The sequence below is a fragment of the Oenanthe melanoleuca genome, chromosome 2 (genome assembly GCF_029582105.1).
Source record: "Oenanthe melanoleuca isolate GR-GAL-2019-014 chromosome 2, OMel1.0, whole genome shotgun sequence".
NCBI lineage: Eukaryota > Metazoa > Chordata > Aves > Passeriformes > Muscicapidae > Oenanthe > Oenanthe melanoleuca.
The window spans coordinates 129,460,636-129,482,423 of NC_079335.1; the positions used below are offsets into that span (position 1 = coordinate 129,460,636).

Consider the following 21,788-nt stretch of genomic DNA (forward strand, 5'->3'; position numbering starts at 1 on the left):
CACTGGAATTAACTACAAGCTAGTTACATTTTCTTCCCACCCCCAATACACTTCTATAATATCAATCTCCTTAAAAAGCCTATAATCCAAAACTAAAGAAAGTGGGGGAATCTCAACAAATATTCCACTAAAAATTCAGTAATCCTAATTCTTTCAAATTCAGCATTGCTCAAATCCTGCTACTGAAACTGGAGGTAAAGTTCCTTACTTTATATAAATACACAAACTTCAGTATATAGTGTATGTGTGCTGATTAATGTTTACAAAATTTCTATGTTCTGCAAAAAACAAAATACTTTTTTTACTAGCACTAAGCTAAAGATTTCAACACATTCTTACAAGAGAAGATTAATCCCTCTTGTTCCCAGGTAATTATTTTTACCATATTTAGACTAGAAAGATTATAGCATGAACTTTCATGACTCTAAATAGGATATCTCACATACTACTGATAAAACAAAATTTCTTTAATTCTTCTTTAGACATGTGTTTAATGGCAAAGAATGACCAACAGAAGTAGGAAAGTAGTAGACAATTCCATTTTCCTATCCTGCTAGGATAGGCCTTACAGAAGATGTACTAGTCAGCCTTGGCAGGACAGAAGAAACATTTGGTTTTTATTCAAGAGCAGTAGAAAACATACAGTATCAAAACATTTGTGGAAAATATAAGTAAACAAACCAGACTACCACAAAAAAGAATTGTATACATTTGTTTTGATTGCGAGCGAATACAAAAAGCTCTTCTGACAGTAGAAAGGCAAATGATAAAAGAACTATTGCTCTTTTTAATCCAACCAAATAGTTATATGTGAAAAGACAGACATTTTTCAGAAAATGCTTTTTAAAACTGGAAATTGATGAGTGAGAGGAAAACATCAAACATACACAGATGTCAGTTTCTGTTTTTCTAATTTTAGTGCTATTGTCAGTTCCAGCAGGACTGAGAATACTGTTCAAACTGGAACTGAAGAATTTTCAAATACATCTAACGTCTTTAAGACATTTAGATTGTTTAAACTTTGAGCAAGTACTAAGGCAGTTTTCATTAGCATGCTTCCCCAGTTTCAATTTTCATATGATTTTAGCTGGTGATGCTTTCTAACCAATAAAGAGTTAATATCCTTAGTTGTCTGAAAGGTGATTTGCAACATTTCAGATGGTATTATGCATTGTTTTCTGTCTTTTGATATATTCACAATATTTTGATATAATCATAACTGTAGCCCCTTCTGTTACAAATGTTTGATTTTAAAACTGTCACTTGTCAGCCAGTCCAATAGGCTATTTCAGAACCAATACAGTTTATGCATGGGAAGTTTGATGTTGAAACAATATTTATTTACATTCCCAGAGTGAGATGGTTTAATATATTCATGCTGCTATAAAAGACATGCTACAAAGCCTAATCGTATTTTGTGTATATACTATGTGTACAGAGAATCTTGCTTGTATTAAAATAAAAGAGAAATGAGGTTCTAAGTATCAATTTATAAAACAGTTTTTTGTAAAATGTTGCAGTGTTTTGAGAAGCACTATTTAAGGAAACTGAATATTGGTAAAGCTCCACAGAAAATACCCTTTCCAAAATTCACTGTAATAGTTCCTATCTATTTTATTTATGCTTGCATTTCATAAAGTAGCTTACATCCCCTTCCTACATTTGCTACACCAGATAAGGGGAAACCAGAGCAGACAGCAGTATGAGAGAACATAGTTGTCATTCAGGCACTGAACTGCTGCAAATACAAAAGGAGAGGGAGATTTATAAATGACACTACCCTTCCCCCAGCATGACTTTTCTGCTGCAACCTGTGGCTCTTTCCCATAAGAACAGCTGGCAGATTTTAGTTGCTGCCATAGCAACCCTGCCGTCAGCCTGTTGGCTTGGTAACATTGCAGCAGGAAGAAAGGCACTTCACGTCTGAACTGTTCTTAGACTCACTGAGGTATTTTTTCAGGTTGCATTCCCAAATCCTTATTTACTGTGCAATTTAATAAATTTTGCAATGAAAAATCCTATACAGTCCTTATTTGCCAATGAAATCAGGTCATCTTCTCTGGAATCTTGTAAAGAATTAATATCCATTCCTTGCAATGTGACAGCAGAGGGATCGAATCTCTGCAGCAGCTTCAACTGATCAAGTGATAGTCCAGCTCCCTTCATGCCTTCTCCTCCAATGTGAGGTTCCTGTTCAAGTAACAAAGAAAAGCAAATTATTACATCTCTAAAGTTCTTAAATGCCCTAAATGCTGCTGAGGATATACGCAGAGCTGCTGAACAATTAACATGGAGAAGCTCTGCTTACATCATTAACACCAGAAGATTCAGAAGTAATGTGGCTTCTTTTCTTGCCTTCATCTGGCCAGTATTATACAAACATATATACGAGATTTATACAAGATATATACAAGTATTTCGAGGAGCTGGTGATGCCCCTCATCCACTTTATCTCAGTAGTTTAGAGCACTTGAGAAAAGGTGCACAGGTCTAAAACAACTCATCACTCCAAGGGCTGAAACATCCCAAGAAAGCTGTTACCACCAGACAGCCAGTCTAAAGGGTTTAGCTTGCCACTCCTAAATGAAGCAGCACTTCTGTGTACTGACTTAATAGCTAGGACTTTAGTCAAACATAGAGAGTCCTTAGCCCATTACCAGTAACAGCAGTAGAATCCCAGAGACAGCTAGGTTGGAAAAGACCTTGGAGATATCAAGTCCAGCCTATGACCTAACACCACCCTGTCAACTGTACCACGACACCAACTGGAATCCAGTCTTCCCTTAAACACCCACAGGGACTGTGACTCCACCACCTCCCTGGGCAGCCCATTCCAACGGTCAATCACCTTTCTTCCTAATGTCCAACCTAAAACACTGGGATTCTTTACAGTAAAAACTTCAGCTGGAGAGACTAAAAGCCCTAGTCCAGAATATTTTACTGCCTGGAGAGACAACATTTTGGCAGATGATGCAGCAGAAAAATATAACTTTGTGTTTTCTAGTCATGTAATGAGACTAACAGGTAAATGGGACTACTGTTTCATGTGCATATCTCTGAGGCAGAGAAAAAAAGGAAGAATCAATTTCTAGAGATGACATCCTGGAGAGGAGATGGACTTAAAATCCCAGCCCTTTTCTCAATATTTCTTGTGAATAGCCTTCCCAATTCCTGGGAAAAAAAAAAATAAATTCTTAGCTGGATTGTTCTTTCAATGCATTCAGTAAGGAGATGGAACAAAGTGTGCAAGAGCTGGCACTGCAATATCAAAAATAGATCTCCTTTGTCAATCTAGTCTAATGTAGTCCATAATGCAGCCTACAGCAGAGCGTTTTTTCAGCCATCACACTTTGCTAACACATGAGCTCACCCAGCCAGCACATGATGCTTCTTAACCACGTACTGCGTGCTGGAAAGCCAGGGGGCTGCACACTGATTCCTCCTTTCCCTCAGCCAGATTTTGATGCTTTCCAGGTAAAAGCCAGAGGTGTCTATTGCAAATTGAGAGAAAAGTAACACACAAAGGAGACAAGGGTAGTGACTTTATTTATAGAAGGAAGGAAAGGTAAAAGTCTAGGGAAAACAGTCTTCCACAGGTTCAAGTAACTTGCTTAAAGGCAGACCAGTGTCTTCCTCTACCTTTTAATTTTTCCTTCCAGTTAAGTTACTACATTTAAGCTGATTAAGAGTATCTCCTGTGTAAACTAAGAGGAAGTCTGCACAAAGGAGAAGCTGCCATGTGGCAACCTCCACCTACAAGAACAATGCCTATGGCTCCATCTCCTGTTTTTTCCTTGCCCACATTACCCAATGTGCTTCCAGAATCTGTTGCCAAACTGAGAAAGTGGGAAACAGTGGATTGGATAAAAAAGGAGGCATCCACTGAGACTAAAGAATATGGGAAATAAATACATAAAGGAACATGAGGTAAGTAGACCTAGACTCCTGCTTCATGTTCACTGGAAAAACTCACCTTAGTTTAAACTAGTAAGAAACTAGTTATAAAGTATTATAAATTATATGTGGGTAAACAATTCAGTGTCATCTCATTTAAAATATACTGTACATAAAAGATTAATTTTTACAAATATGGCATTTGTGTGTGAAAAAATGCTTTATACCAGACTGAGATATTAGTGGTGAGAGTCTATATAGAAAAAAATAATCTTGCATTTGAGTTAATAAGGCTTGTGTTTTGCTTTATCATTTTATCATGGAGAATTTTTTATGCTGTTAGGTTAAATGTATAATCTCAGTTGATATGTCTGGAACTGAAAAATTCTTAATGGATGGATGGTGAGAATACAGACAGAAGAACACACCATAGAAAGCTCTGATGAAGAGCTTCAGTTCTGTTAGATCTTTACCAGCATCATATTAATTTCTCATTGTGCAGCTATTGTATATACTTTAATTTCAGTTAAAGGTTCCTCTAAGCTTCTTAAGACAGGTACAACTATCACAGGATGTGTAAGCTAAACAGGCATCAGAGTTAGACTTTTCCTCAAAGCCATGATGATAACTACTCCACCCAGCTCATCTCATCATCAAAGAGGACGTGGGACACGCATGGTCTGATGATAAACCCTCCTGAAGTACAATTAAAGGTAACAGGTATTTCTGAATTGTATGAACTGTAGCTGGTATAGAAAAAATTCTAGTATTTCCCTAGATATTACCTCCTCCCAGACATCTTAGTGGTGGACACTGACTCCAAAAAAAAACATTCTTGGGACACTGAGCCTGAAAAAATTTCTTTCCCTCATTCCTTTTAAATAAATCAAAAATAGCTCCCATACATGTAACATCCTCCTTCTTTGAAACACAACTTTATTTTCATTTATGTCCCATACTTTATATGCAAGTCTTCATGACTTCAGTGGCATTAATAAAAAAAAAACGAAAAAACTTCACCTCTTCTGTTAATGTGCAAAAGAAGAGTAGAAAATATATGCATAAAAGAAATTGCAAGAGAACTTTTAACCTGTCTGACTTATCTTTTGTCCTTGTTATGTTTTAAAAGACTGTTGTACAAATCAAAAAAACCCCACAATACACAGCAGGTAACTACTTAATGATGCCTAAATAAAGCTCAATTAAGCACAAAAATAGATTCTAAAAAAGCCTCATAAATCCTTCTGTTACTTCTATCCACATCAGTATAAACTGTCCATGGTGAAAAAAATACTTATTCACAGTAAACATACCATGTAACTTTACAGTTCCAAAAAAACCTCACTAGATAGTGTGAAGTACCCTGAAAATAGTATTACCTGTGGATGAAGCTGGAGACATGGAAAAGTTTTCAGGGCCCAAGCAACTTGCTCCTCATTTTCAGAAAGTGTAATTGTACATGTACTATATACTAAAACACCTCCTGGCTTCAGCAACTTCACTGCCTGCAGGGAGAAATAAACATTATTTCAGCTTATTTTTAAATTTAAAACTTTCATTATAAGCAACACTAAGTAATAACCCATGTACCTAGAATATTAAAACTGAATACTTAATTAAACTCAAACTATTAAGATACTAATTCCTCTCAGGGAATACAGCAAAGGCTAACATGGATTAGAAAGATTCTTCTTTCCATATAGCATTATAGCTCATGCAGTTTATTAATGTCATTGAGATGATTCACCTTGTAAGATTTGTTATTTGTACAGCTCTGCATATCCCAGACAGATTAGATCTGTTTTCACCACCTGCTGCCAACCATGGATACACAATACTTATGTCAGTTATGTTAGATGTCAATTGTTTCCATGTATTTGGCATGGAAGCTCTATCTCTGCTGCTTTTCAAGCTGTCACTCACTTTGAATATATATCATTCAGATTTTGACAAGTTTCATCTTATCCTTCAGTATCAGCCCAAGCACACTCCTTAGCATGTTCCTAAGCCACCTGCTCTGTGACTTAGACCCTTGTGATTATTATAATGTAAAACTGATGAAACTGAAAGAATTAAAAAAACACAAAGCTTTTTATTTACTATGGATTACATATACCTTTCCTATGCTGCAATGAATTGGCTTCACCAGCAACAGATCTGGTGAAGGTGAGAGGTTTACAGGACCCTAATACTTCCTGGCTGCTGGAAAAACAGGGAAAATGAGGCACTGTTTTTTGGGTAAGTTTTATGCTGCACAAGCATTTATGTCCAATTTAGCTTATCTACTCAATGTGTAACACATACCACAGTGAAAAGCTTGCGCTGTAGTGGCTGATACGAGGTCACTTCCTTTAAAGTTGAGGAGTAAGCCATGTTTGGTCTCTGTCCCATCCCACTACATGGAGCATCAAGAAGAATTCGATCAAACGACTCTGGTAAGAATGGAGGTCCTTCTGTAAAAGGCAGTGAATGTAAAATGTGGCTGTTTCCTTCCTTGAGACTTCACTGTAAGTAAGGAGAAGCTATTGCTTCTTCCTTGACATAAAACATTCATGCACTATAGACAGTGTCTGCAAAACTAGTCGCAGCTAGAGACAAGTCTCAGCACTGCTGGTGGTAGTTTTCATCTCCCAGAAAACTAAACAGTTTAAGTTCTGTGAGCTCAAAAATTATTCCTCTAGGCAAAATTTTTTAAAAATTTAATTTAGCAATTTGAAAGTAAAATGTAAAAAAAAAATCAAAAAGTTGAAATATGATTGGTCAGAGGTGCTGGGTACAGAGTTGTACACTGTAAATATAAGCTCTAAAGAACCACGGTCGGCTCAAAAGTGTGCAAACCTTTACTGAGACAAACTTGTAGTTACTCACTGAGACCGCCTTACAATAATTGGACTGTCTATATAATAACTTTCTTGTTATGCATGCATAGCTATATAAAATAAAACACTTCCTAATAACATGAACTACTGCAAGTTCTAATGTGTGAGGCATGCTGCCTCCATGGCAGAACAATTCAAAACGACTGTGAAGAGAAGAACAATTTCTGACTATTACCTTGATGACAATATGTATCTTCTATATGCAGAGCCTATCCTTTAATCTATTCCCCCAACAGCTCAACAGCCCAGAAGTTCCTATCTTCTTAGTGCTAGGGAGATTGGCTCAGCATCTCCAATACTACTGCTGCCAAACTTTTATTACCACACTACTGCTACCTAGCTTGTTCCTCCACTACCAAATGAGTCTATCTGGTTTATCTACCTCTGATCCATTACTAAAATGTTCAAAATATGTCATGTGTTACTTGCAGGGATGTACAGAAAAGCCTCCATTATCTCTCAGTATTACAGCTTGCTCTTGTTCATCTCTGTAATTGCTACTTGCCACCTACAATATTTGATGCTCATAAAAAGACTCTTAAGAAAGTACCTTTGTTCCTCCAAAGCAGGAATAACTGAAATGCATGGGGACAAAGAAGGTGAATTATGTAATCTGATTCCTACTTAGGCTAACTAGTGACTGAGATAAAATAGACTGAGAAAGAACAGCATACTTTGCACAACAAACTAAAAATAATCAAAGCAGCAGATACCATTTAAATCATTCCATCATGGGAACAGAACCAGTATCATAAATGCATCACTACAGAAAAGCAAATGAAATTACTTAAAATAATACACTGTACTTGTATATAACTTTCCTCTGAACAGCTGAACAAACATCAGTGAACTAAACCTTGCAGCACTGAGTTAGATATTAATAACCCCATTTTACTGATGAGTATTTTGAAGCAAAAAAGCGAAGTGAGTCTGCAAAAATAATTTTTTCTCAGACTAGCTCAGAAAATTCCCAGTACAGGGTTAAATGTGATCATGAAAGAAGCTTTAAGGCTTCTTCAGTCTTTGATATTATCTGGGAAAGGAATGCATTTCCTTTGAGAATATTAGGTTGTGACAAGGACAGATAATTTGACTTTTGTATTTGCTTCACAGAGAAGCTGATAACCACAAAAGACTAGTGCTGAAGCAACATGGTATCTGCCAAAATTTCAAGGACTTGTAAACCTGTGATAGATTTAATCTTGTTTTTGCAAAATATTACTATTACTAAAAGCTACTACTACCCAAATTGTCTATTTTACCTTGTTTATCTTCCCTCTTCTCGTCTGAAAGGGCCTTTGTTCCATCATAGCAAAAGGCCTTAATGCAATTCAACTGCAGCAATTCAGCATTCTGCTTGATTTTCTTGACCTTGTTAACTGTTTTGTCCATGGCTATTACTTCACCCTGAAAAAAAATCCCAAAGTTTTCATCAAAAGCATAGGGATTAAACTGATGTTTCTGATTTCCTTTCCCCAACCCTGGGCAGTGTAACACATAAAGCACAGTCTTCCCTACAGAATAATTTTATTCTTAAGTCCACACTCCTGCAGTCCTTGTTCCCACAAGTTTTCCCCAATAGCCATATCAGTCTGAAGCTGTGCACATTCTGACTGCTTGGCACTGTCACTCTAAGGGATGCTGTAAATCTGACTTCTGGCAAGTGGTTTTGTTGTTTGTTTTGAGCTTCTTAACTGGGCACCAAGATAAAAATTTAGTCATTTGAAATAGAGTAGAAGCCTCAAATACATGGTAAAATAGGTCAACAGGTTTTAAATCTGTATGGCGAGGGTAGGAAACATGATCACACCCCAGCTCAGTGCTGAGGAAATGAGGCCCACAGCCACTTGCTCACTCATATTGGAATACCTGCAGTAATTGTCACTCAAGCTACTTCAGGAAATAGTGTAAATACTAGAATAAGTTTAGAGCTGAGGGAAGGGAAATCACAATTACACATGATTCCTTTTATGTATAAATAATTTGCACATCTCTGCATAATGCAGAGATAAAGAGATGCTAGAATCATAGAATGGTTTGGGTTGGAAGGGATCTTCAAGATATCTAGCCCAACCCTGCTGCCATGGGCAGGGACACCTTCCACTAGACCAGGCTGCTCAGAGCCCCACCCAAGCTGGCCTTGAACACTTCCAGGGATGGGCTATTCACAGCTTCTCTGCTCTCCAGAGAAAAGAACAAGCTGGAGACAGCAGCTGTTCTCCATCTGGCCCACGCCAGCCACTACCAGAACAACTACTTAAAAGTGTAGTATGCAGATAACAATAAATTCCAAGCTTTAAGTTGAGATCTTATCTAAGAGTTCTTAACATTACAGAGTAATTTTGCATCTTGATTATGTAATTTAAAAACAATATAGTAATGTTTACAATTATAACACAAAAAATTTAAATATTTAAATGATTTAAGTGATTTAAATATTCTGAAATGTTAACGGTTTAATATGCTGTCTGTTAAAAATTAGTATGGAAAATCTGTGAATGGAATTTAAAATCCAAAAAGAAGTGCTTTTTTCCATATTTTTATATTTTTAGTCTACATATTAAATTAAAATTATATACTCAGAAAATGAAAATCAAGTGATATAAATATTCAACATCTGTATTCTTAATCTTTACCACTTCACCTGCAGGTAAGCACGATCAAAATATGTAAAGTGACTAAGGAAAAAGCAGTTCTGCAAAGTTATACAAAATGTAGATACAGACATGAAAAAAAGTATAGATGTAAATGAATCCATGACATAAATATACGATTTGCAGACTTCCTTTATTTATCACACTGAAATTCTTTACTGGAAGCTTTATATATGTATGTAATAAATGTATAATGCATTTTTAATACCTTCTGATATTGTTCCATGCTGAGAGAAGAAAACACTTCCACAAAGCATCACAGAACGGAATGCCTTCCTTTTCCCAATACATTTATAGCATTACATGCTGTGCCTTCAAAGTTATGCACAGCCAACTGTCAAAGTACTGCAAAATGTAACTGCAAGACTTCTGAACAATCTGATGTTATTAGAATACATCTCATTCAAAAAAAATAATAAAGCCTTACAAAATTTTAGAGGAAATATGACATGCTTTTCCCCTCTGCTAAAGAAGAATAATCTGCATTTCTGTATTTCACTGTGCACATAACATTTCAACATATGCAAACTTGTAATCCTGTATCTATAGTCTTATTTTAATACATTCTCCTTTCTTTTGTCTTTCTCTATGTATTTTTTCTTTCTTCTCATGTTTATTACTTCCTCATGAGATAGTTTTGGATTTGTGACACTCTACCAGAGAATGACAAATTCAGGCTAGAAATTCAACCTAAAATCCTATCTTTATGCAGAATTGATAATTTTTACTGAGAAAAATCCTAATTGGATTGGATTTTTAATAATTTTTTGTAGAGAGTTGTGTGTTTGTTTGGCACACAGTAGCAACCCCTGATTTTTATGCATCTCAGTTTCATGAATCCAGCATACTCTTGCATAACTATGTCTTGCATGCAAAAAATCCTATGATTAAAAATAATTCAGTAACATTTTAAAAAGTGAAATTAAACATATTTCAACCATCAATTTGTAGCAAATAAGGTTTAAAAGCTGATGGTGAATACTTAATAAAGACTGTCTTGTCGCCCATTTCAGTAACTGATGTGTAGCAAAATACACTGGTGAGTAAAATATCAAAATATTAATTGTTTGCTGCTGTAAATTATATGTGCATTCTAACAGTTAAGTGAAGAGAACTGTACAAATGAACAGCAGTCACACTTTTTTCCTTAGAAAATGCCAAATTACTTCTCTTACCTGATCATGCATTAATGTTGCAAGATGGGTTGTTTTTCCTCCAGGTGCAGCACACATATCCAAAATTTTCTCTCCTGGTTGAGGGTCTAAAATATGGCTCACAACCACAGAAGGTAAATTCTATCATAAAAACAAATATGGGAGAATTCAAACTTTATACCCTGCATCAACTCCTTTATTTAGAAATGGCAAAAGCATTTAAAAATCTATGACTGAAGTTTAAGAGCTCATGACTGAGGAGACTACAGTGCTCAAAATCCAAATAAAAAAGCTGATTCTGGCATAGAGCAGAGCAGCTCTGTTTATTACAAATATTTCATATTAACCTGTTTATTGGAACATTTACTGAATTAACATATTTGTGCAGCTAAAGAACAGTAAGATCAAAATGCAATGTCTAAGCTTGCTGAATTAAAGTAGCAAGAAGCTGAACTGTGCTATTAATTGTATAAACAGAACAGCTACACTGTAGAGAAATAATGTTCTATAACTGTACACAGTACTGCACCTTAAGACAATATGGAAGTACTTTCTTCTTAGCTCAACACAAAGGTATAAACTCCTTTTTAAGTTGTGTTCAGTACTTAAATGACAGCTTCAAGTCAACCTAATATTTAGAGATTTTCCTGATTTTCTACAGAATGATGTACAATGAAAGGGGCTCATATTTCAGAGTTCACAGGCAGATCCCAAAACCTAATAGTTCTATGCAGACTACCTGTGCAAGAGGAATTCCTGTGTTTTGAAGTGAGTATCTCTTATGCTGCTTGGAAATCCCTTATCATATCTCAGACACACTATGATTAAACCACCTACATACAGTCAGTAGATACCAACTTAATTTTAAATGCTTTGTGTTCCTCAAATCCGAAGACTAAATTAGATGCTACAATGCACAAGGAATGTAGAAACCATGAATGTGTGCTAAGAGAATATTCATTATTCTGTAAATAGTAGAGACTTTTGGTTTTGGAACAAACATACCTGTAAAAACAGATTACTAGGGAGCACATTGTCAAATGAAGGACTAAGGTAGACTGGCTCTATCATTCTTATACCCAGTCCCCTGAAAAATATGAAAAAAAAAATTCAAATATTCAGTTTTATACATTTTAACAGTAGTCAATTAAAATCATTATGCTTACAAATAGCAACTTGAGACAATCTTACAAAAATGAAAGAACAACCAAGAAAAATATTTCTATGATTTTGTAATGTGATATTCTTTAAAATGACATCATTAAGTTGAGTAAATCATGGCAAAAATGCATTACATGATAAATTGGAACCATGTCTAAAATGGCATAAAGCAAATTTCTGGTTCTGCACAAAGGATAAACCAAGATGTAATCCAAGCCTTGATACTGTAAAGAAATGCATAAAACCAGATCTAAATGCCTTAACTTCAATCCATAACTGCTGTTGGCTAGCCACGTGCATGCACTAGGGCAATGGCATGTGATTTCCCACTCAGATTTTTCTCCATTTTCTAAATTCCTGAGATTTCAGTCAAATTACTATAGAAATCCTGTATGAAAAACCTTGCGGGAACATTTGCCTGCAAAGCCAGGGTTTCAAATTAGAAGTCACCCAGAAGTTTTAAATGTGGATGAAATTCTGATGTAGATTTGCTAAACCAATATACCAGGAAATGGACAGCAGTAAAGAGAAAACCACGAAAGAGCAACACTTGAGTCTACAAACAAAAGATTACTGAAGTGAATGAGTATTATTTTGCATATGTACTGGACAGTCCAACGAGAAGCATGAGAAAGCAAACTTGCAGACACAAGATTTAGTGATACATTCTGCTGTTCCATATCACTAACTCAACAGGTACATCCTACCACTACATCTACTATATTTAAGCTCCCATAAATCAGAAAATCTCTGGCAATGTACTTGAATTTTCACTAGAACTTCTGTAGTTTGTTGTCAGGAAGTGAAGTCTTGGTCATTAACTTGACATCCATAGTCTTTTACATTACTTTTTATATGTGTTTTAGGTGACACTAGAGGAATAAACCATATGCTTCAACAAAATACAAAAGCAAAGTCTTGAAATAGGTAACTACATAGGCAAATGTTAGCAATATTTTAAGATATCTAACCTTATATTCTGTCCTTTGTCCCACCAAAAAAACAAAAAGCCTCTACAGATATTTTAAAAAGATGGAGAAATTGACAAGGTTGCACTTCTGCTCCATCCACAGGGGGAAGTAGTAGAACACCATTTACCAAATGGCAAATTTGCCAGAGTGAGAACATTTGATATTACTGGTACTGCTATTGATATTACTGAACTGAATAAGCATAAATTATTGAAAGACTCCCCCTTATTTCCTTCTACCTCTCAAGTAAATTGGTAAATGGATCCCACTATGAAACTAATGGCTTCCCAAAAAATACTGGAAATCCCAACATGCAAAACCATCTTGTGACTTCACACAGGGTACAAAACAAGTGTTTTCCCATCTCCTCACTTCCCTTTGCAAATGTTTACACGTAGATTGCAATTACTATAGACTTACTTCAGTGGGCCACTGGAACTGAAGATTTCACTGCGACTGAGTTCTGAGATCCCATTTCCAAGGAAAACTTTGACTCCATCGAATTCTTTGGCTCCTCTTTTGCACTTCCCTTCAATATCTGAATACACTGAAACCGTATCTCCAGCCTTCACAACTGCACAAAGAAAAATGGAAAGCCTGAAATCATTATGACACTTAACAAAACAGTAGTGATCAAGTAACTTCAGATTTTTGGCAGACTACTTATTTCAACTCCAAACTTCACAATTTCTAAATGTAATCACAGAAGATCAAATGATGTAAAGCTTGAAAATTTTACAGAGTGAATGACCACCAAATGAGTGGAGGTTCTGAGAGACATCAAGCTGCAAGTCAGGCACTGTGTCTTGGTCTCTAAGAGGCTACACAAACTTGCACTTTATTTATCATGGCAGGGTCACCCACAAGTTTTAAGCACACTCTTCAGGATCCAGTCCTCCATGCATGCTCCAAGCACACAAGTACATGAAAGAACACTTCTCACCCTTACTGAACAAAGACAGGAGTGCTAAATTTATCTAATGACTTCTCAGCTGCTACCTAGAACATAGCTATAGCTCCTTCTTCTCTAATTATTTCTTGCTTTGACAGAAGTGATCATATATTCTCGTTCTGGTCTGGATCTCTTCCCTTTAAGGGAATTGCTGTTCTCAGTCATCCTCTTAGAGAGCTTTGTATCTCCAATTAAAACCCATCAGATCAGTAAACTATTTAACTATACACCAAACTCTAGAAGTTTATCCTACCGACTTAACAAACTTTCTGAGTTAGAAAAAACGATAGAAAAGGGATGGTTTAGGTGATTTTACAGAATAGTAACAAGCGCTATGTATTGACTGGATGAAAAATATGCTTAAAAATAAAGATCTTTTCTCATAGCAATAAAACAATTTCCAAAATTGCATTTCTGATGTGACTGACAGGCTGGAGTAACCAGAAGATATAACAAGACTAGTAACAGTTCAGCTTCTCAAGAATTCTTGGAATTGCACTAGAGAATCATTTTTTCCATTTTCAAGTGGCTGCCTGATTATGTCCAAATGCCCTGAAATTCTTTAACTGGAATATTTGTTGGGTAGCCACTGAAAATATATTTTTTACACTACTTCTTTTTACACAATGTGACACAAAACATTATGTGATTGAGCAGTATTAATGTCTGCTTAAACTTCACTGAACAAAAAACTGCAGCAATTTACCTCTTCCATCAAGCATATACGTCAATGTTTATATCAGTATTCAAACATAAATGATTTTATTTCACTCTCTGCTGAAAATCATCCTTTCAAAGTATACTAGTCCTGCACAGAGTTCTTAAGCTTTCTGCAAATTATACCAGCATTCCATAAACATAAAGGTTAGAGTTTGATTAGTTAAATTAAGCTCAAAGCCCCCTGATCATTAGTTTACCCTCATTTGGATTGCAAGTTTAGTGATTAAATCTGTGTCCTTGCTGTACTATTTTTTTCCCTAGTTAGACCATCTGTGCTCAATGCAGCCTTATTATATTTGGCATCAAGTGGGTAGTGTGCCCTTTCATTTTATTTTCTTATCTGCAATTCCCCTGAAGTGTTCCATAAGTTTTATAGTATATTTATTTTCTTTGACTTGATGTTACATGCATAATTACATGCAGCAATTATGATAAATCACTAGCTGACTCAAAGAAGGATTTGAATATTTATGGGGTTGCCTAAATAAGCAGTTTCAACAACTGCTATGCCAATATACTTATTTCATTATCAAGCCCTAGACAGAAAAACATTCCTGTTCAGCGAACTGGACTTAAGCACATGCTTAAAACTTCTTGAAGGTTTTTTTTCCTGAAAGGAAACAAAATGACTTGATAAATGCTTTTCTGACTCATTTTGTTTAATAATAAGAATCAAGATGATCACTAGATCTCATCACCATAGAAAAAGGTGAATCATCCAAAATTATACTGGTTTTACATAAAGTTAATTTGACATTTAAATAACAAAAATAGGTTGCTGAACAAAAAGCATGCATATGTAGATTTTTTTGTGTTGTCTCACAGGTACTGATGCATAATTTCCATTTTTAAGAATCTGATATAAAACCTGAAGATTCTTCTCATCAATGAATAAAAGATTTTTACTACATCTCTCTTACATAAACAAATGAATTGCCAATGGATTAGAAAAAAGAAAATCTGGGGTTTTTTAGAATTGTAACTTAAAATCTAACAGAATCATGAAGGTAAGTGGCTTTGTATTGAGCAAAGAAATAAAAAATCTGTATCTATTAAATAATCAAGATAAACCTAGTCACCATCCAGATGTGGAATCTCATTTATTTTTTTGCAACACTGCAAAGCAGGCCAACTTTTTAAAGTTTGTTCAACTTCACATCCATATTAACAGTTACAGTATTCAGTAGTAAAATAACAAAGTAAAACAAAAACAGGTTTTACTTTGAAAATTCTCTTTAAAAATATTTTTAAATGAAAAACAAGAAATTGAAATCCTTGAGAACCAATACTTCAGCTATGAAATATATGGAAAAAGGAATTTAAAACAGGCCATGCCAGTGAGAAATAACTGCATATAACTTACTACAAATAAAATGAAAAATAATGAAAATATTATAAAAAAGCCAGAAAGACTATTAAAAGTGCTATTACCATAAACTACAACTGTAAGAATAATTTCAGCTGCAAACAGAAAACAATTTTGTGTCACTATTCATTTATCTATTATCCAAGGGTGACACTTTTTCTGCAAGCTTTACAACTTAATTGGGTGTATTTAGAGAACTCTTACATCTTGAAGTGGATAAAATTCCAGGGACATAAACGTGTGCTCCTCGAAGTACTGCATATCCACACTGAGCTCCAACTATGACTTCAGATGCATGTTTTTTTAAATCTCGCCTAGAAATACAAAATGTAGTTGAGCAAAAAGGGAAAGTATACTGAAAAAAAAGTCAAATACTCCCCAAGTAAACTCTAGTGCACAAATATGGGATTTGTCAGATATAATGGAGAAAAAGTAGTTAACTATCATGTATTACATTTAAAATATTTCTTTTAGTCCCAGAGAAATCAAAGAGTCAAGCAGAAAACCAATCCTCAAAATAATGCAGATTCTGGCACATTCTACCACTATTATGAACCTGACACAGAATACAAATAAATTATACTGGGATAGAGAAATAGTCTTCTATCCCTTCCTATGCCAGATGATTCTCAAGTAATTTTTTGTGTTTAACAACTACTGAGTAACTCCTGATTCCACCTGATTTCTTCCAGTGGAAGAAAAACCTGCCTGTACTTAGCTACAGTTCTATATTCCACTGCAATAGTTCTTCTATCTGCCACCTACCTGGCTTTCCAGGGAGGATGCATACATTTTTCCCTATAAAGACAGGACTCTATGTTTTCTTTCATTTTTAAGGACTAAAACTCTGACCTGGTTAGTATATGTTCTGTCCACCAGGTCATAATACAAATGAAGTTGTGACTCAGTTATAGTGAGTTAGTTATCACAACTGTTTAACAAGAAATCTGTAAGAAATTTTCATTTTACAACATTTTAAGGCTAAAGACTGAAAATTTCAAACCTGGGTCCAATGACAGGAATTAATAAAACGTCCTGAAGTTTTGGGTGCTCAAGAACTGGAACACGTAGTCCTTTAAATTGCTGTTTGATTAAAAAATATAATTAGTAAGCATCACTAATAAACCTAATATTTAAATACTTAATTAAACTGAAAACCTCTTTTCCATTCATAATTTATAGATGTAGAGCACAAAACACAAAGGTAGTGAAAACTGTTAAATGCAGTTGGAAAATAGGAGCAAGGGGACATTACAAGGGGACATTAAAAGCACTGGTGTAAAAGACTAAAACATTTAATAAATTCAGAAATAATAAGATCGCAAAGAGATTGACTAAGAACTGACTTCAGGGAATGGAAGAGTGTTCTGACACTCAAAACATTAACACTGGTTTTTCCTTTCTTCTGGAAGAAGGCTGAGTTGTTGTCAGAACACAGAAAATACACTGATGCCACCCTAGAAGCTTGGGTGTATTCTGTGTTAACTCTTAGATATTATTAGTTATAAGCCACTGTTTATCTCCCCTCATTTACTGCTTTTCTTACTTAGTAGGCCAAGCTGGCAATACTTTTCTTTTTTCCTGTCAGCCCAAGTTTGGGTACTGATAGCTGAGTTATGTATTTAGCTGAAAAAAAAAAAGAAAAAAAGCCATTTTATAAAGTTCCAGGATTTAAACACATTTGTCTTCTCATCTGAGCCTTCTAAAATATAACCTTAAAGCATGTAAAACCACAAATCAGTTCGCATCTAATAAATAAGTATTTTCTCTAAAAAAGGAAAAAATCCATGATCATATTTCTGTCAAAAGTGTTATGTGGTTTCTTTTTCTAACACGTAATTACACTTCAAAATACAAGAAATTTGTAAAAAGCTGGTCTTAAGTCAGTTTTCAGCAAAGCCTTTTGCCTTGAAGCAAAATATAACCCTGCAATACCCAATTCCAGATTTCTACGATCAAGCTAAAATTAGCAAAACTCATTACCATCCCAGCCAGCAGAACACTGTCAACTGCCTCTGCATCACAGAAATGTCTTGGCTCCTGTCATGCAAAAGCTCCCTGTACACCCACTAGCATTAATAATTTACTTAAAGAACCAGATCTTTTTAGACAGAGTGAAGATCTAGGACATAATTTCAAAATAATTCATTTCTTAAACATAATGGTTTACGTATTGTCAGATAAACAAATGTTTAAAGTAAAAATCCAGAAAATTATATAAAGATTAAAAACAGGTTCAAAAAAAGAAAATACAGTGGCTGCAGGGCATCACCATGACTCCAGTTTCTAAAACATACCAATTTTCTCACTTTCCTAAACAGTTTTTTCCTGTGAGATATACAGCATTCTCCTTCAATCTTAAATAAAAGTGTTCTAAGGATGCTGAAGACAGCACACTGAGCTACCCTTTTTATCTGTCATCTTCTCTTATGACACCTTTACATTATTTACCACAGCAGTATCTCAATCCTATCAAGGGTTTGGATCTGCCATAAGAAAAAGAGTTGGATGTCTTTCCCCTGTTACTGCCTTTCTTGGAAGGATGAGATGAGGGATAGTGGTACATAATGAATTTTTATTTAATGTTTAATGGTGACAGGAAATCAGTGTGGTTGTATAATGTTAATACCACTGGATGCATTGAGCTAAAGTATATTTTCCAGTAATGAAAAGGTCTCGTGTTCAGAAAGATGAAATACCCTGATGTTTTTGCTGTAACAAAGAAATTGCACAAACCCTCTGGATCTCTTCAAACAGCAATTTTTTCACATGTTTCACTGAGGCCAAGTGGGTATTTACTCTCACAGTCGTAAAAGCTGGTGGATGAGATAGATGACTTAACAGAGACTGGTATTTATTCTCTGCCTCCTGTGTACCTAAAGCAGTGATAAGCTGAAAGGGAAAGAGATTTTATATTAAGGTTCACACAGAAGCCTCTTCCTCAATGCAAAAAAAACTGAGGGATATGGTTGTACAGTGTGCAATAGTGACAAATGTCTATGTCTGGAAGCCTAATTCCACTGGAAGCCTCATAAATTTATGGAAAAATGCTTATGGGAAAAATAGTTCTATCAGCAACTTCACTGTCAACAATTTGCAGCAAATATCAAAGCAACTGCTAGAGAGTTCTGCTACTGTACATAGACTAGCCCTAAGGAAAAGGAAGAGTAAATTCAAATCTATGAATTGGAAACTTTTATACTGATAAAAAAGTCTATTAAAAAGCAAATTTTTTATCCTTGGCATTAGGAATTAATAGGTTGTCTGTAGTATATATCCCACTGTGCTAAGGGAGTATTTCTTGTCAATATTATGTGATTAATATGTGCTTAATTATCTATGATCCACTCTTCAGTGGGATCCAAAACTGTATTGTCTGATTTATACTCAATTTAATTTAAATATTTCTATGCTACTTTGGAGCCAATGAGCATAAATACTAATTTTATATTTTAAATATAAAAGTATTTTATACAAAAATTCTGTGTTTATTGTGAAGATAATATTTTAATGTAAGGTTATAAAGTTTCAAAAAAATCTATTATTTTTTTATGGTTAGGGGTAACTATGTCACATACCTCATTATTTCTGAACACTTTGGTGAGATACTCTTCAACTTCATATTGGAAAGCAATTTTAGGGAAAAAGGACATCCTCCTTTAGTTTTTAAAATCTGATGGAAAAGAACTGAGATAAGCTAAGTATTTTCTTTGTGATTCTTATCATATTCTCTAAGTTTATAAATGTAACAAAAGAAGTACACACAAACTAAGCTGTAGGTTCTGATTCTCCCTATTTTAATAACACAGTTTTATTGCACCCAAATTTCCAAATATTGGTCAGGATATGGCTGTAACACTATTCACAATTACAAAAATTCTACTGATCCTTAAATCTTCAAGCTATCTGATGAAAAAAATATATGGATAAAAGATACAGGAAATTTCATGATGTTGCTTTAATTCCTCTTGAAAAGCCCAGCTATAAAATCTTATTGTTGCTGTCTTGATATTTTATTCTTTACCATTTTTCTCTGTAGGATATAAAATACTGTTATCTTCCCAAATGGTATCTGCCCACCCTTCTATTTGTTTTTTGAGAAATTATATACACTTCAGTCTGAAATGAGACCACCTAAAAATTTAAACTAGCTTACAACAATATAAATGGAAAAGAGAACATCACTCTAGGTTTATTCCACTCATAACAATGAATTTTGACTACTGAAGTACAATTTCACTGTACTAAATATACTTAGAGAAATCAGAATGTTTGGTATTAATTTTATTTGAATAAGAGGCTATTTGTCACTTTCATCACACAAAACCCCTCAATTCTTTTTTATTTTTAAGATTTCTGATTCAATTAAAATCTTAATGCTAAAAGAATGTGACCTTATGTAGACTTACTTTTGAGTTCAAAGGCAAAGTTTCATGGGGAGGAGTTTCAAAGCCTTATTCACAACATTAGCAGCTACTGAAAGAAAGAAACTGCAATTAACTTATTTTTACAGTCTAACAAAATGCCAAGAATTTACCTTGCTATTGCCATGAAAACAGCAGTACAATAGTATCTAACAGTACAACAGTCGACACAACTGGGATCACCAAAGCTCAGCTTTTAACATTTCAGAAAATGTGACATATCATGTGCTTGTTGTCCTAGAATGCCTACATTACAGAGGAAAAAAAAAAAAATCCCCACATGGCCCACATTTGGAAAAGTCTTTCTTCAGAAGCATAAAACGATAGCCTTTAAAAAAAAATTCCCACACTTCTTAATTTAAAGAATTGGAACCCTGAAAATAAATAAGCCCTACGTGTGACTTCAATACCGACATTACAATGCAACCTTCCAGGCTGGGAAGCACGGCTGAGGGGCGCAGGACAGATGTTTCTATACAGCAGGAAGCCAGCCTGAAGAGGCACACTGCCTAGCCCCGTCAAGTACAAGAGTCACTTGAAACGTTCTGCAGGAGGCAGGCTCGTACCCGAGAGAAGTGGTTTTATTCTGCTGTGCCGTACACCTTGCCCCAGAAAAGGCATGACGGACTTAAGAAGAAAGCCAGATTTTCATGTGCCTCTGTGGGGAAGTGCAGCGGGGACCACGATGCCGGAGCAGGGCTTTGATCCAGCTACGCACACGAACACCGCGAGCACTCACACGCGGCCAGCACCAAGGATACCGAGCAAGATTTTCTAAACCCTCTGCCCACCCTCTCCCACACGAGGAAAACAACAGTCGGGTGGTCGGGAGCGGAATGTGGAGCTCCCTCCTTTATCCCCTCGCCCGCCCTTATTGAAAACATCGGAGAGCGGGGAGGAACGGGACTCGCAGCTCCTTCCAGCCCTCCCGAGACCGAGCGCCTCAGCCCAGCTGTACCCGGGAGGCGGCCGCACCCAGCGGGACGCGCCGCCGCCGCCTCAGCGCCGCCGGACCCCGAGGCGCACACGGGCCGGACCAGGGCCGCACGAGAGGGGCGGAGCACGCCGGCGCCGGTGCCGGTAGCAGTACCGCTGCCGGTGCCGTGCCGGACCGGGCTGAGCCCTCCCGCCCGACACGCACCTACCGCCAGGGCCGCCGGCCCGCCTCCTCCGGGGGCAGCAGGAAGTGCCGCCCGCAGCGTCGCCACGGGAGCCGGGCCCGCCGCGGCACGGGGAGGGCGGCAGCGGAGCCCGCGGGGCGCCCGAGATTAGCGGGCAAGACGTTACTGACAAGGCTTTCTTTGCATTTATTACTTTTGGGTGCTTTCTTTTTTATGAAATTCTGCCGAGCGGATTAAAGTAACAGGTTTTGTACTTCCACCGTTTCTGCACCTAAGTGCCCGCTGCTCGCTCGCTAGGGCGGAGCCGGGCCCGTGCTGACTGACTGACCCTCCCGAAGGTGCTGCTGAGGAAACCCGCTGGGTGCCCCCGCAAGAGCTCTGTACAGAACCTGCAGCACAGCCCTGAAAGCGAATCCGCTGCTTTCACAAGTTTTATTATACACGAGAGACTGCCTGCCCTGAAACCCTCAGCCCTTCCCACCGGCAGAGGCC

The 21,788-nt window shown here is 36.4% G+C and overlaps 1 protein-coding gene across 14 annotated transcripts; it reads right to left on the reverse strand.

Moving 5' to 3' along the window:
* Positions 1-589: 589 nt before the first annotated feature.
* On the reverse strand, positions 590-21,371 carry NSUN6 (NOP2/Sun RNA methyltransferase 6). 14 transcript variants are annotated; one of them, XM_056482956.1, is made up of 13 exons: positions 21,317-21,371; positions 20,161-20,227; positions 19,330-19,424; positions 18,488-18,643; positions 16,755-16,834; positions 15,956-16,065; positions 13,134-13,287; positions 11,587-11,668; positions 10,603-10,722; positions 8,036-8,180; positions 6,199-6,347; positions 5,274-5,399; positions 590-2,190 (listed from the first exon to the last, which is right to left on the reverse strand). In XM_056482956.1, exons 3-13 carry the CDS (start codon positions 19,402-19,404, stop codon positions 1,978-1,980), a joined length of 1,410 nt encoding a protein of 469 aa, XP_056338931.1. In that variant the 5' UTR covers positions 19,405-19,424; positions 20,161-20,227; positions 21,317-21,371; the 3' UTR covers positions 590-1,977. The 14 variants fall into 14 exon arrangements, with proteins under 14 accessions (XP_056338931.1, XP_056338933.1, XP_056338937.1 ...); XM_056482958.1 differs by having other exon boundaries at positions 20,161-20,224; positions 21,321-21,348; XM_056482962.1 differs by having other exon boundaries at positions 19,330-19,438; positions 20,161-20,224; positions 21,321-21,348.
* Between the last annotated feature and the right edge of the window lie 417 nt (positions 21,372-21,788).

What these genes read in the sequence shown, in the direction of transcription:
- NSUN6 (XM_056482956.1), bottom strand. Translation starts at nt 19,404, where the DNA reads ATGTCCTTTTTCCCTAAAATTGCTTTCCAATATGAAGTTGAAGAGTAT. An exon ending in GAAGAGGGAAGATAAACAAG is followed by an intron (nt 6,348 to 8,035) that starts GTAAAATAGACA and finishes TGCCTTTTACAG; the next exon opens with AAGGACCTCCATTCTTACCA. An exon ending in AGCGCAAGCTTTTCACTGTG is followed by an intron (nt 5,400 to 6,198) that starts GTATGTGTTACA and finishes TTCTCCCTGCAG; the next exon opens with GCAGTGAAGTTGCTGAAGCC.